At 52.3% G+C, this 13953-nt stretch overlaps 2 protein-coding genes across 5 annotated transcripts in view; both read right to left on the bottom strand.

The window, feature by feature from the left end:
• Positions 1–6547, bottom strand: part of OSBP2 (oxysterol binding protein 2) — a 90955-nt gene extending 84408 nt beyond the window's left edge. For all 4 annotated transcript variants that reach the window (XM_066200159.1, XM_066200158.1, XM_066200156.1 and 1 more), the window contains exon 1: positions 6233–6547. In XM_066200159.1, coding sequence (XP_066056256.1) covers positions 6233–6498 — 266 coding nt within the window. In that variant the 5' untranslated portion in view covers positions 6499–6547. The remainder of the gene's footprint in view (positions 1–6232) is intronic.
• A 1498-nt stretch (positions 6548–8045) lies between these two features.
• On the bottom strand, positions 8046–13718 carry IQCD (IQ motif containing D). The gene is made up of 4 exons (XM_066199692.1): positions 13065–13718; positions 11654–11887; positions 9834–9905; positions 8046–8923 (listed from the first exon to the last, which is right to left on the bottom strand). The coding sequence occupies exons 1-4, from the start codon at positions 13716–13718 to the stop codon at positions 8645–8647; spliced, it is 1239 nt and encodes a 412-aa protein (XP_066055789.1). The 3' UTR covers positions 8046–8644.
• Positions 13719–13953: the final 235 nt, after the last annotated feature.

Consider the following 13953-nt stretch of genomic DNA (forward strand, 5'->3'; position numbering starts at 1 on the left):
CAGCACCACACACACATCCAGCTCTGTTTTCCTCCAGCTTCAGCTCTGCCTGCCCAGCCCGCAGCCGGCACAGAATATTATGTCATTAATTATTAAACAAGCTTTTTGATCGGAACCAAACAAAGCCTGATGCAAAGTGTAGAAAGATCCCTGACACGGTGCTGTAGGAACTGCTACAGTAATTGAACAGTATAATGAAGACCTGAAGGGATATTTAACACCTCCAGTCAGCTCAGGTTTGGAAGCACTATCTTATTTAGGGATAAATCTCCAGGATGCTGCCTGTCCTCCTAACAGCAGGCTGGGACAACTCACATTTCAGGGTGACAACCTGAGCTGCTGGCCACCAGCTGAACAGACCTGCAGGGAGAAGAGGGCTCTGATATCACTGATAACACTTCAGGGACCTAAAATTACCAGGCTGAGTTACCCAGCTACAACAATCGATACACGAGCACGAAATACAGAGAAGCTCAGTGGTCTGACCTGCTGCAGCATCACTCAACCTACAGATAATGAATGCCATCATCGTTCAGAGGTGAGTTCAGAGCACACTGCACTGATTGGAAACTCCTTTTCAGGGGAAAAAAGGCAGGATACAAGGGACGCTGCATGGAAAAGCACAGCAGGTTCCTCACAATACCCCTGACAAGAAGGATCAGCTCCTTCCCCAGTGACTCACTGTGGGTCACAGAGGATGACAGGCCATACAAGCACCAACTTAAACCTGTAATTGGAGCAAGCCAAGCCAGAGCTGAATACATATTTCCCTGGAAAAAGACAGGCAAGGGAGCTGCAGGAAGAGGCAGGCGATGCCAGTCACCTCTGCAGGCAAAGGACAGCCATCCTGCTCCTGGAGCAAGATGACAGCAGACGGACCAAGGGCCGGCAAGGGCTTTCCAGGGGTGAGCACAGCCATGGATGCCCTGGAGCAGGAGCCAGTCCACACCAACCTCTGCTCCTAAAGGCCAGTACAGCCCCTACTGTCCCATTCCAGCAGAGCTGAGGGAGCCCCAGCAACGTGTGGGAGGGATGCAGGGCTAGACAGTGATCCCCGGCCCTTGCCTGGGACAGCAAAGCAGAACGACACCAGTGTGTGTTCCAGCAGTGGAAGCTGGACCAGGGGACACCAGAAAGGGGTAACAGGCACCTCACTCAGGTAAGGACCCAGGCAGCTGAGCCCATAAACAACTCTTCATACCTGCAAACAGCTCCAGGAGTGAAAACTGCCATGGGAGCCAAGCTACCTGAGGGATGCCTGTGTGACCAGTATCGAGACAGCAGCACAGGCTGCTGTGCTTCCACACAAATCCAGAGAGCTCTGCCCCCTCCTAGTTCAGCTCTGCACAAGACAAACCAGTTATTTCTTCTACAATTACATCAAGTTGAGTATTTGGCCAGTATAGAATCATGGAATGGTTTGGGTGGGAAGGGATCTTAAAGGTTCCACTCCCCTGCCATGGACAGGGACACCTCCCACAAGACCAGGCTGCTCCAAGCCCTGTCCATCTCGGCCTGGAACACTTGCAGGGATGGCATGAGGGATGACATCAATCCCATTTAGCCAAATGAAGATGATATGGATAGAAATAAAGCAGAAAGATGGTTCATGGCTCTTGTCACAGTTTGCAACCAGCAAACAGAACGGGGCAACAGCAGTAAATCCCCTCACCCAGCACTAATAACCAAGCCATGATGGAACCATCCTTAAGGATAAGATCTGTGTCTCACGCCCTCCTGCAGAGTCAGCAGCAGTTGTTGTTTGGACTCAAGCGAGCCCAACCTCCTCCACAGCACTAAACTGGGAGCAGAGCAATCCAGCCTGAGCCAGCAGCCTAAAGAGCACCACTCCCCCCACCCCACGGCACCCCTCAAATGTCGCGTGGACATGCAGTGTCCCCACGGGGCTGTGGCAGCACCGCGTCCCCAGGGACAAATCCCAGCCAGGAGCTGCCTCCAGAATGGGCAAATAACAAGGAGGAACAGCAAAGCACCATATGGATCCAGAGAGCGCCATGGGAAAACAAGCTGACTGGGAACACCAATTATTCATCACTGTTTAAAAACAAGAAGCTCAAAGTCACCAGGAGCTGCAGAACTGCCCTGGAAACCTGCGTACTCCAGCAACCAAAGAGAGACAAACACTCCAGGATTTGTCTGCAGAGAGACAGGGTGCCACAAAAATCATTCCAGGAGAGCATGTTGCTTCATTCTATCAGGTACAAGCCAAGTGTAAGGAAAAGATTTCCCCTCCAAGGGTGGTCCAACACTGGAAGAGAGGCCTGGAGAGGCTCTGCAAGCTCACACCTTGGAGATTTCAGGGGCTGGAGCACAACTGTGATGAGGAGCAGCTGAAGGAGCTGGAGGGGCTCAACAGAGAACTTCTGGGTCTGGACAACTCCCTGACAGGAGGGGACAGCCAGGGGGGTTGGGCTCTGCTCCCAGGGAACAGGGGCAGAATGAGAGGAAACAGCCTCAAATTGTGCCAGGGGAGGTTGAGGTTGGATATTGGGAAAATTTCTTCACTGAAAGGGTGGACAGGCCCTGGCACAGCTGCCCAGGGCAGTGGGAGTCCCCATCCCTGGAGGGATTTAACAGCCATGTGGATGTGGCACTTGGGGACATGGGGCAGTGGTGGCCCTGGCAGTGCTGGGGGAACACTTAGATCAGAGGCTCCCAGAGGTCCCTCCCAGGCTCCATCAATCCCCCCACATCTCTACCACCAGCAGTGGTTCTCAAGCTCCTTCCTGAACTCCCCTCCTCAGCTTTCAGTGGAGTCCCAGTAGAAGAAACGGGAAAAAAACCTCTGGGTTTGCTCAAGCCCTTATGATGCCAACCAAGAGTTAACTGCTGGGTAACAGCTGGTGAAGGACGCTGCTGGTGAAACAAGGCTTTTCCAGGGAAATGAGCTGCAGGATGACCCAGACAAGATAGCTGAAGTGCCCCAGGCACTCATCACCGCTCTAAGAGAGGAGTTAATGCTGCTTGATGGAGAAGCCTTTCCCTTCCCAACAATGACATGGTTTTCCTCTGTGCACGCGTCATTGCTTTCATCATTACACCCCGTGCCCACAAAAAGCACGGCTGAAGGTTCTCCAGACACCCAACCCACAGGTAACCAGCTCCAGCCCACCCCACAGAGGAGACAACACATCCCAGAGCTCTCAGAAAGGTCAAGGAGCTGCTTGGAGAACACAACACTCTTGGAGCATCCATGGTCACACGAGCCAACGCCAGTCTTCGATGAATTAATACTCACCTGAAGATCCTCTCTAATCTCCTTGAAAACACTTATCTGTTCAAGGTGATTAGATTCTCCCATACAGAGCCGCTAATTATAGATTATGATAAATCTGAGTGGCAGCTTGCAAGAGGAGTTCAGAGAGAGAGTTTGGATCATTAGCAAGTCAAGCAGACTAGTCCTGCATCCCCAAACTGCCTTCCCACGCTGGCATCACTGAATCAGCCAAAAAAACTTGGTCAAAAACAACCTAGGAGGAAGCATCAAGGGCAAGTCAAACGGTCCAAGCATATTGCTGTGGATTTAGGAACTTCCTAAACCCACACACCTCACTCCAGAGGACGGAACTGCACAGGAACTCCTCAAGAATTCCTCAGCAGTTGTTATTTTTCACAGGTTCAGAGCAGGGAATACAAAGCAAAGGCACATGAATTTTCCCTGGCAGCAAGACTTGATGTCTTCATCAATCTAGCAAAGCTACAGGAGGCTTTAAATGCTCCATTTGGGAAAAAAAATGCTGTAATTAGAAGCTTTAATTCAGCAAACCGTCCCTGTGAAACCAACTGGGCAGCAAACAAGCGCCGCACTTGGCTGCTGGAGCAAAGCCCTCCGAACAGCTCCCAAGGATGGCACAGCACCCACCCACGCACCAGCACCACCAGGGACACCAAGGGGACACCCGGGATTTCAGCAGCTCAGCTCTGCAAACCAAAATCCTCCCAGGCAACGTGACAGGCTGGGGTTTAAAGATAAAGAGCGAATGGCAGGAAATCCAAATGGAACAAAAAGCTTCAACCTGGAACGAAATCAATCCACGCAAGGAGGCGGCTTGGGCACCACGGGGCAGCTTTCCCAGTTTAGATGATTTTAGCAGACAAGCAAAATGAAGTTTCTACAAAGCTACCCCTGAGCAGCCACAGCTAAATCAGGTGGGCTGTGCAGCTACAAAGGTGACAACAGAACGAGAGCGCAGCAGTTCACTCACAAGGGCAGGGAAGGAGACTTCTGGCGTGGACCTGCTGAGCTGGGATGAGCACAAAGAGCCAGCAGAAAGCAAGACCCGTGACTCTCAGAATGCCAGAGACCTCTATAGAATATATAGAGATAGACAAATATAGATATGTGCTCTTTATCAGTGAACAGGCAGCAGCCTGACACCTGCCTGGCTCCAGTCATGGAGCTAGAATTCATACCAAAACAGAAGTGCCAGTTTTTACCCCAGACTGTCTCCCAGGAGCGCTCCCAGATGAGCAATTCAAGCCGACACAGCCACTAACTCAGAGCGCTGGTTTGGAGAGTATCATGGAGGTTTTTCTCCACTTAAGAAAGCCTTCGCCACGTGTTCTGCACTGTGTTTTTGTCCTCCTGACTCACAACCAAATTAACTCAGTTGTCATCAAGCCCAGTGATGAAAAGAAGCACAAAACCCTCCAGCATCCCTTTTCCCAAGCAGCTGCTGAAGGTCTGCACCGCCTGAAAGCTTCACTAAGTTTCAACTCCTTCAAATGCTGCTCGGAATAAATTTTTTGGGTGTTTCTGTTTGTTGTTTCAGCCTAAAACAGATCAAATGGTCTTAAAATAAACCTAGTGTTCCCATCTAAAATAATTGTTGAAGAAAACTACTTGTTCGCTCATGACAGACTTGGCATCAACATGTAAAAATAATATTCTGACACGGTTACAAGTGGGGTGTTAAACTCCAACAGCCTTTTTGAGCAGAGTTAAGGCATTCCAGAAAGGATTACAGTAAATTAGCTGAATTACTGAGAGGAAATTACATTTTTTGGGGGGTAGGTAGTTTGGCTTAAGTTCTTCGAGAGTTTTCAACAACTCCAAGTAGATAAACACATCATTTACCTTCTGCACTGTTACCTGCAGTGGTCCAACCCCAGGACCCAGGTCTCTCTTAGAGCTGGAAGAGTTTATATTCACATCTGACAGGGAGCTGGAACTCTGCAATCTGCTTCAGGCTATGTGTCAGCAGCTGGAGCTGAGAGGAAATCAGCTGATGAACTTTATGTCGGGAGGAAAAACAACTTTGGCATAACCTTTACGGAGAATTCCTGTCTCAGGCAGTTTGGCACTTTCAAGACTTACTATTTTATAAAGCCCAACCACCTCTAATATCCAGGATTGTTCCTGTGTCCTGAAGTACAGCCAACACGGGCTGCACAACACTGAGGGAGACAGAACGCTTGTGTTCCAAGTGACAAGAATAACCATGATACAAATCAAAGAATCTCTGAATGGTCTGGGTGAGAAGGGATATAAAGCTCCTCTCGTTCCATCCCCCTGCCACAGACAGGGTCACCTTCCTGGAGGATAAAAACACCAACATCCAGGTTTGTATTTCCACCACTCCAGTGAGACAAGCAGCACAAGAGAAGCTACAGAGATGACACCGCTTTGGATTCAGCCTCGGGGTGTCTGACACGCTCCTCGCTGAGCCCACAGCCCGTCTGCACAAACCCACCGCGCCAGACAGCGCAGGGAGCCAGGCACGGCTCGCAATCGCTGCCGGAGCTTCCTTCCGTCCCCCAGCCTGGGCTGACTTCCCAAGCCCAACATTCCCAGCACAACATCCCCGGCCACCCTTCCACCGCCACCGCAGCGCCCGCTGGCACTGCTGGGGGCAGGATTCCCAGGATTCTGGCAGGGTACAGCAGGAGCAGGTTACACGGCTGAGGGAGGAGGGTTTGGGGTGTTTGCCTGGAAGGTTCTGATTTAGGCAGCCGGAGCTGCGGCAGCGGGAGCGGAGGGATGAAGGGAGCGAAGGATGGGAGATCCAGGGCGTTCCATCATCCCGGGGCCCCGCTGCCCCGCACCGGACCCCGCCGCGGCTCTGCAGGATCAAAACCCGACTTTGGCTTTAAAGGAGGATAAAAAGCCCAAACTAAGCAAGACGAGGCGATTTTCGCTGTGCAACAGCGCAGCCCCCGCGGTCCGTCCCCCGCTCCCGGCGTCCCCTGCCCGGCCCCCCGGCCCCGGTACCTGTAGTAGCTGAGCAGCCCATTGCTGAGCACGAACCAGCGACGCTGGTAGCCCTTCAGGTAGTTGGTCCACTTGAAGAGCCAGCCCTTGTAGGTGTCGGAGCCCGGGGGGGCAGCGGGAGGCCCCCCCGCCGGGCCCCCGCCGCCGCGGCCGCCCGGCTCGGCGCTCATGGCCGGCAGCTCGTGGCAGGCCAGGCAGGGGACGGCGCTGAGGAGCGAGACCAGCCCGCGGGTGCCGCCGCCGCAGAGCGCGGCCGCCTTCCCCATAGACCCCGCGGGGCCCGGCCAAGGCTCCGCCGCTCCCGGGGCGGCCCCGGCCCGTCCGCACCGACCGGGGGCGGCGCCGCCGCCACGTGACCGCCACGGGGAGGGGAGGGGAGGGGAGAGAGGGGAGGGGAGGGGAGGGGAGGGGAGGGGAGGGGAGGGGAGGGGAGGGGAGGGGAGGGGAGGGGAGGGGAGGGGAGGCGGGCGCCCCCTGGCGGCGGGGCGGGAACAGCGCGCACCGCCCTCACCCCTCCCCCGCCATTTTGGCCCCCCCGCCGCCATTTCGTGCCGGGGGGCTGGGGCAGGTTGAAAATTGTTCCGTGTAAATCTTCCCGCAAGAAAATCCTCCAGGGTGCTGCTTGCCCTGCTGGGAGGAGAAGCCCCACCCTACTGTCCCGCTTACCTGCTCCCTCCAGCAGCACACGAGCCTGGATTTTGTGCCTGAGGAGGTACCTGTCCACAGGGCACAGCAGAGGCCTGTGGCAGGTGCTGTCTGGCCAGGTATCCCCATGTCTGCCGGGGGTTCTTCCCTTTCCCCATTCCCCTTTCTCTTCCCAGCCTTTTTTTTTTTTTCCTTCTTTGTTCCCTCTTCCCTTTCCTTTCCCCTTCCTTCCCCCTTTATCCTCTCCCCTTCATTCCCACCCCCCTCCTCACAGATCACATCTCACTCATCTGCCTGATCCACTCTGATCCCCCTGATCCCATTATCCTCACCCATCACCTTCACGTACTGTCCCAGCTGTGCCAGGGGCTCCCCCAGCCCTGGGAATTCTCCAGAGGAGGCACCGGGCTCCAAGCCTCAGGATCCGAGCTGGGCAGCTCCGAGGGTGAAGGACACTCCGTGCGCTGCTCCGGGCTGAGCTCCTGCCCCTCTGGAGCTGGGTGAGCGATTCCTCCCTGGAGAGTCCTTCAGCCAGGAGCAATAGGGACACTGAGGCAGCCTGGGGGGCTGCGATAGCCTGGGTGTGCTTTGGACTCCAAAGGCTGCTGTTCAGAGAGCCATGGAATGGGTTGAGGTGGAAAGGGAACTTTAATCCCATCCAGTCCCACCCCTGCCATGGGCAGGGACACCGTCCCAGGTTGCTCCAAGCCCAGTCCTTGGACACTGCCAGGGATCCAGGGACAGCCACAGCTGCTCTGGGCACCCTGTGCCAGGGCCTGCCCACCCTCCCAGGGAGCAATTCCTTCCCAATATCCCATCTATACCTGCCCTCTGGCAGTGGGAAGCCATTCCCCCTTGTCCTAAGTCCCTCTCCAGCTCTCCTGGAGCCCCTTTAGGCCCTGGAAGGGGCTTTAAGATCTCCCTGGAGGCTGTTGGTGATTGTGAACTGAACCCTATCTGGACAGGGAATGTCCTTCTTGATGTAACTACACCCCAAAGTATCCACATGGGTACCAACTTCTCAAAGTCTCACGGATCCCAGTATCTCTTGTGACTGCCAAGAAGGGAACACACCTTCCTTGGCTATGTCTGAGGAGAGAGGAGCCTCATCAGTACCACTGCTCTCTCCTGAAAGGAGAGAAGGGAGGCTGCAAGGAAGGGCCCTAAAGTCAGGAGTGGGCTGTCAAATCCACACAAACAGGACGTGACAGGATTTTAAAACTGGCTGAAACAGACAAAATTCTGCAGTGGTAGCAGAAAATGTTAAGTGGCTTAACCAGGAATATTTCAGTTTGTAAACTGTATTATTTGAGTCTTTCTGTGAACACACTTTTGCTTTTGAATAGTGCTTTCTTCATTCCATAATAATAATGATTTAGACTAAATATGGTTCCTTGCATTCTGTTAAATGACATAAGAAATATAGATCATGACATTACCACAGGTATTATGAGGTAAATGAGGGGAACTGGCCTCAAGTTGTGTCAGGGGATGTTTCTATTAAATATTAACAGAACTTTTTTTCATGGAAAGGGTCCTAAAGCCCTGGGACAGACTGCCAAGGGAAGTGGTAGAGTCACCATCCCGGGAAGTGTTCATAAAACATGTGGATGTGGCACTTGAGGACATGGGTTACTGGTGAACATGGTGGTACTGGCTTGACTCGATGATCTTAAAATTCTTTGCCAACCTTAACAATTCAATGCTTTTATCTGGAAGAGCTCAGACGCAGCAGCTTTGCCAGGGAGGAAAATGGGATCTGGGCCTTTATTTCTTGCCCTTGCCCTTGCCCTTGCCTTTGCCCTTCTTCAGTTTTGACTTGTAGATGGACCGCACCAAGTAGCCTTTCCAGAAGGCCTGGATGCAGGTGGCAGCATCGTTCCTCCTGGCCTCTATCCGTGCAGCTTCCTCCTCCTTCTCCTTAAGCATCCTGCGCTCCTCCTCAATCTCGGTATACTCCTGGAGCAGCAGCGCGTGTTTCTCCATCAGCAGGGACAACTGTTCCTTCTCATCATTGTAGGCAGCCTGGAGCTCGTCATATGTGGCCTGGCAGGACAGCAGGGATCAGGGACAGCTGGTCAGCAGCTCCTCCCCACATCCCCAGCTGAGGGTCCTCAAACCCACCCCAAAGCCATGGGACCTCAACTGGTTGAAGCCTTTCCAAAGAGATTCAGAAGGAAGGCATGTGCCCGGTACCCAGGGAGTTTCATGAGACGTTGGGTCCCTTGATGCTCCCATGAAAAATGCTCCCACAATGGAAGATTTGGAGAACCACCAGTGTGGGGGTGGGTCTGCCTTGACAAATTCTGCCCCAAACATGGGGCTCCTGCCTCTCCACGGAGAGGAAACCAAAATAATCCCATTTTTAAACATCTGACAGGGGGATCATTCCTTACAATTAGCAGCAGCTTTCAGGTCCCTCCCTGCATTTTGCTCTGTAAGGAATCCAGCAGCTTTTATCCAACCCCATAAATACTGCAAGAACAGGAAAGCCCCCAGGGCCTTCCCAGAGGCAAGTTTTGGGGGCGCTGATGTGGCCCTCAGCCTGTTGTGGCTCAACTGGGGGCAGGCTGTTTGGTTTCTTAACACCCAGCACATGCCTCAAGGTTTCAGCAGGAGCAGGAGCAGGATTTGGACACCAGGTAAGGCCATGAGGATTGAGGGTTGGAGCTAAACTGAAAAACTTGTTTTCTGGCATCGGGTGGAATCAACAGACAGACCCATTTGCCCCCAGACACTGTGGGATTTAGCAGTGGATGTAACTTTTCCTAAAGCCAAAGCAGCAGAGGACTCCCGGACACACAGGCAGGACAAAGATCCCATTCCTGTAGTTTGCCTGGATGCAGAACTGCCTCTCACTTCACTGGCCTCCTGGGTAAGAGCCAGGTGCCCCTTTGGACAGGAATCTACCTGAGCAAATCACTTCATGGCAGAGCAAAGCACTTAAAGCCAATACCTGTTTTTCTGTCATGTCTATGTCGTATTTCTGGACCCATTTCTGAATTTCCCTTTCTGCTTTGCACTTTTCCTGAAACAAAAAAGATCAGATCCTTGCAGACATCTGAGGCCTGGTAAGAAGTATCCTGAGTGAGAAAACAGAAATTTTGAGCCACAGCATCATTATATCTGAATATGTCACCTCCTCCCTGTGACAGGCTTCCCTCAGCTGACACATATGTGGTTTGCCCTGGTTTGAGGATTCTCCTGGGACCTTCCCAAAGGGCTTTTATTTGGTTTCCAGCATGGACCTGGGGAGTTGAACAGCACCTGGAAGTTGCTTTCTGCAGGAGGAAATGAACGTGTCTGTTGGAATGTGGCAAATCATCGACAAACTGAGGCAACCAGCCTGAAACTGAAGCAAGAGAGAACTGCAAAATATGAATGTGGGACATTTGACATGTGGGACAAAGTGCTCAGAAGCTGGTGCCTTTTAAAATAAAGAGATCTTTCTGGCTGTAAAACAGTTTAGCAGTGGCTGTATTGCTGTACAACCCGGGGCAGTTTACCTCCAGCTCTGGATGTGTGCTCTGTGCAATCATTCCTGCTCCATTTCCTGTGTGGCACTGCCCCAGGATGTCCCAAGGGCTCCCAGGCCGTCACGAGGTACCACCTGAGCTATTTAGACCACAAGTACAACTTGTACTTGCTGAGGAAAGGAGGCCTCTGCGGTCAGTAAATGCATCTGCCGGGATGCTGGAATAAGCTGAGCTCTCCACAGGCAGCCCTACTGTGGCAGGAACTGCAGCAGGAACTGCCTGGCACAGCCACTCGGCCAAAGATTTTGGGGGTTGTAGGGTAGCTCTAACTTGAATTTGATGTTTTGTCGGTGCCCAGCCCTTCATGGTGCACTAGCCAATGCAAGAGTGACAGATGCCCCATCACCAGGTGAGCTTCCTGCCCATGGGAGGCTGTGCTGGTTTGGAGAGAATAGCCAGGATAAGCAAAATGAGAAGGAAAATCCCTTTTTTCCAGTTCTTGACTCTGTGTCTCCAGTGTGTTCTGCTCAGGGCAGAGCTGTTGCTACAGGGGCCTGAGCCCGCCCGCTGGTCCCATTCCTCCTCTTGTATCTGCTCAGCCCTGGGGACAAGGACTTTGGGGTGCTGCTGGGTGAGGACTGGACTTGCAGTGTCCAAGGCCAGGTTGGATGGGGCTGGGAGCAGCCTGGGACAGTGGAAGGTGTCCCTGGCCATGGCAGGGGTGGGACTGATGGGCTTTAAGGTCCCTTCCCACCCAAACCATTCTGGGATGATTCTATGAAATTACATTTCCCTCTCATTCAGCCCAGCCTGACTCCTTGGCTTGTCTGTTCTGCCAAGATGGACAGAGCAGGACCTTCTGAGCCCTCGGCATCAGCCCTATTCCACCCTGAACACTAAATCAGCTCTAAAAAATGCCTTCTACCAAGGCAATATTGTTTGCTCTGTTCCGCTGACAGCAGACTCCTGGTTTCTCACTCATCCCACACCTGTCCTGCTCCAGCCTTGCTGCCCTGAGCTCTGCCCAGAGTCACAGCACAGTGTAAAGGTGTTCCCAGAGCCGAGGCAGCCGGCAGGAGCAGGACCTGTGACAGGCTCTGTCCCTGCTGTCGCTGCAGGGCTGCTTTCCACTGGAATCAGCAGAGCATGAGGACAGGGCGGGTGTGCTCTGACAAGCACCATGTGCATCCTGCCAGGAACGAGCAGGGACCAAGGAACTCCTTGCAGCAGGCAGCAGCCAGAGCTGACAGCTCTGCAAACAGGCTTAAACCTCCTGTCCCAGAGCTCTCCTCCCCTTTACCTTCCTGAGAACCAGCTCTGAGGCTCGATGCTCCAGCACCAGTGCACTGAACCGTGCTCCCAGGAGCTGAATGTCCTGTTTCAGCCTGGCACACCTGTACTTGGAGGCTTTCTCATCCTCTTTTTGCTGATTTTCCCCTTCCTCCATGATGTGCTGGATTTCAGCCTTGCAGTCCTTGGCCAGATCTTCCATGCTGGTTTTGAGGTTTTCGATCATTTTGTCCTTCCTGTTAAGCTATAGCAGAAAACAAGAGGAATGCCTTTAGGAAATGCCTCTGAGGCATAAGGTGGGCAGGAGAAGAAAAAACATTGCAAAGGTGGAGGAGATCCAAGAAGGGACTCTCAGGAGCTGGCTCAGGTAGCACCAGGGACCTGCTACTGCCAGCTGAGGGAAGAGTTAGATTTACACAGGAGCTTTGGAAACTTTCCCCTGGCTCCACTGGGAATGTGTTAGTAAAGGCACAAAGCAAGCAAATCATCCCAAGCCCTACTGGCACTGCCACCTGAGGAGCAGCCAAAACAGATTCCCTGGAGTAGCCCCGTGGCTCCCTCAAGGGCTGGATCAGGCTCTGAGTGACTGTCTGGGGGACACAGCTCAGGGAGGGAAATCCCCAGCTGGGATCAGTGAAACAGATTTATTCACCATGTCCCATACAAGCTGCCAAATTGCACATAAAAGTCTCAATTCCCAGAACTCCACGGAGCAGAGGGAAAGGGGAAAGCAGGCCCTTGCCTCTGCCAGCAGTGAGCACCTTCACAGCCGACCCCTCTTGCAGGGAGGAGAAAGAGAAGCACAGGTAGAAAACAAAGGATTGTTGTCAGGAGCTCTGGGCTTGGCACACAGACTGGGAAAGTGCCTGGGAAGTGCCTGGTCAATTATCTGCACCTCAGCTGCAGATAAAATTAAAGATTCATGTAATTTGTATAATCACGGATTAATCACAAATGCTCCAAGGCAGCTGTTAGAGTTGAGAGTCACACAAATGTTGGTTTTAAGCAAGAGTGAAGACAGAGCAGATATTAAAAATGGATTTTAATCAGAGCAATCTCTCCCTGTAATGATTTTTCATTCTTTCAGCAGCAGGGAATTAAGCAGCTGGCACTGTCACCCTGCCAGGATACCACCACAGCAGTTTGTGCCTGTTCTGCCATTCCTCTGCAACTCAGGGACTTATGTTCTTCAAATTGGCTGGTGACAACAGGTTCAAAACATGCCAAATTCGAGTTTAAAAAAAAAAATCAAGCATGCAATAAGCATTTTTCATTATGTTCTACAATAAAAATACTATTTTTAAGTTTTAGATCTGGTTTAGAAAGGATTTCTGGAACTTGCTCTTTAGGAACTGCGAGAAAGAGATTGTTTTATAGTTCCCAAGGTTTTCTTCCCGTAACGCATTCACACAAGATCATACCTCCTCATCTCGAGCCTGGATGACTGCTGCCAGCTCTTCCTGCAGAGCTGAGATCGTTTCCATGTTTTTCTCAACCCGGAGGGAAGTGTCTTTCATGAATTGAATCTTTTCCTTCTCTTCGTCAGCACTGGTCAGGAGCCTCTCGAGCATGAAATCCCGGAACTCCATGAAGGCTTTAACAAACACATCAGCTGGTGACTCTCTCACCCGAACTTTGTATTTCAGCCCATGGTAAAGCAAGGGGTTGGCCAGGAAGAGCCTCAGGATGTTTCTCAGGGAACATTTCAGGCGTTGCTCCACATCTCTCTTGCTCTCCTCATCTCCAGGGCTGGCAAGCAGGTGCTGTATTTCCACTGAAAGCTTCTGATGCTCCAGAAGACGACTTGTGATCTCAGGTCCCAGCATCCTAGCATACCTCTCCAGGGAGGCAATAACCCGTGGGATCAACCTGGTGATCTCCAGCTTGACAACGGTCTCATCCAAGACAGTTAGGATTCTTTCTGTCTCCGTGATACCAGGCTTTAACTGGCGTGGATCTAACACCTTCATGACTCCTAATGGGATCCCTGCCCTCCCTGGAGTTGCCATGCCCTTCACCAAGGTTCTTTGCTCCAACGAGGATGCTTGGAGTGCAGCTGGATCCCCTGTTGCCATGGATTCAGTTAAACACCAATGGCCTGGGTGGTTTCAGGTCTAGAAAGGACACGGCAGCTCGTATACAAGGTGAGTCTCTGGAAGAAAATCAAGGACCATGTGCTGCTCCTGTCACAAAATCTCCCTTCTTGGATTTTCTCTCTAAAAGGAAAGCACGGCAACAGCTTTAGAGAAACAGTGTAATTTGGGAAAACATGGAGAGTCCGAGATTACCCCGGAGTTCTCTCTGAGTCTG

Source organism: Chamaea fasciata, unplaced genomic scaffold (genome assembly GCF_029207755.1).
Source record: "Chamaea fasciata isolate MVZ Bird 193981 ecotype frontalis unplaced genomic scaffold, bChaFas1.0.hap1 SCAF_18, whole genome shotgun sequence".
Lineage (NCBI taxonomy): Eukaryota > Metazoa > Chordata > Aves > Passeriformes > Sylviidae > Chamaea > Chamaea fasciata.

What these genes read in the sequence shown, in the direction of transcription:
- IQCD (XM_066199692.1), bottom strand. Translation starts at nt 13,718, where the DNA reads ATGGCAACAGGGGATCCAGCTGCACTCCAAGCATCCTCGTTGGAGCAA. An exon ending in TCCAGGCTCGAGATGAGGAG is followed by an intron (nt 11,888 to 13,064) that starts GTATGATCTTGT and finishes TTTCTGCTATAG; the next exon opens with CTTAACAGGAAGGACAAAAT. An exon ending in CAGAGCTGGTTCTCAGGAAG is followed by an intron (nt 9,906 to 11,653) that starts GTAAAGGGGAGG and finishes TTTTTGTTTCAG; the next exon opens with GAAAAGTGCAAAGCAGAAAG.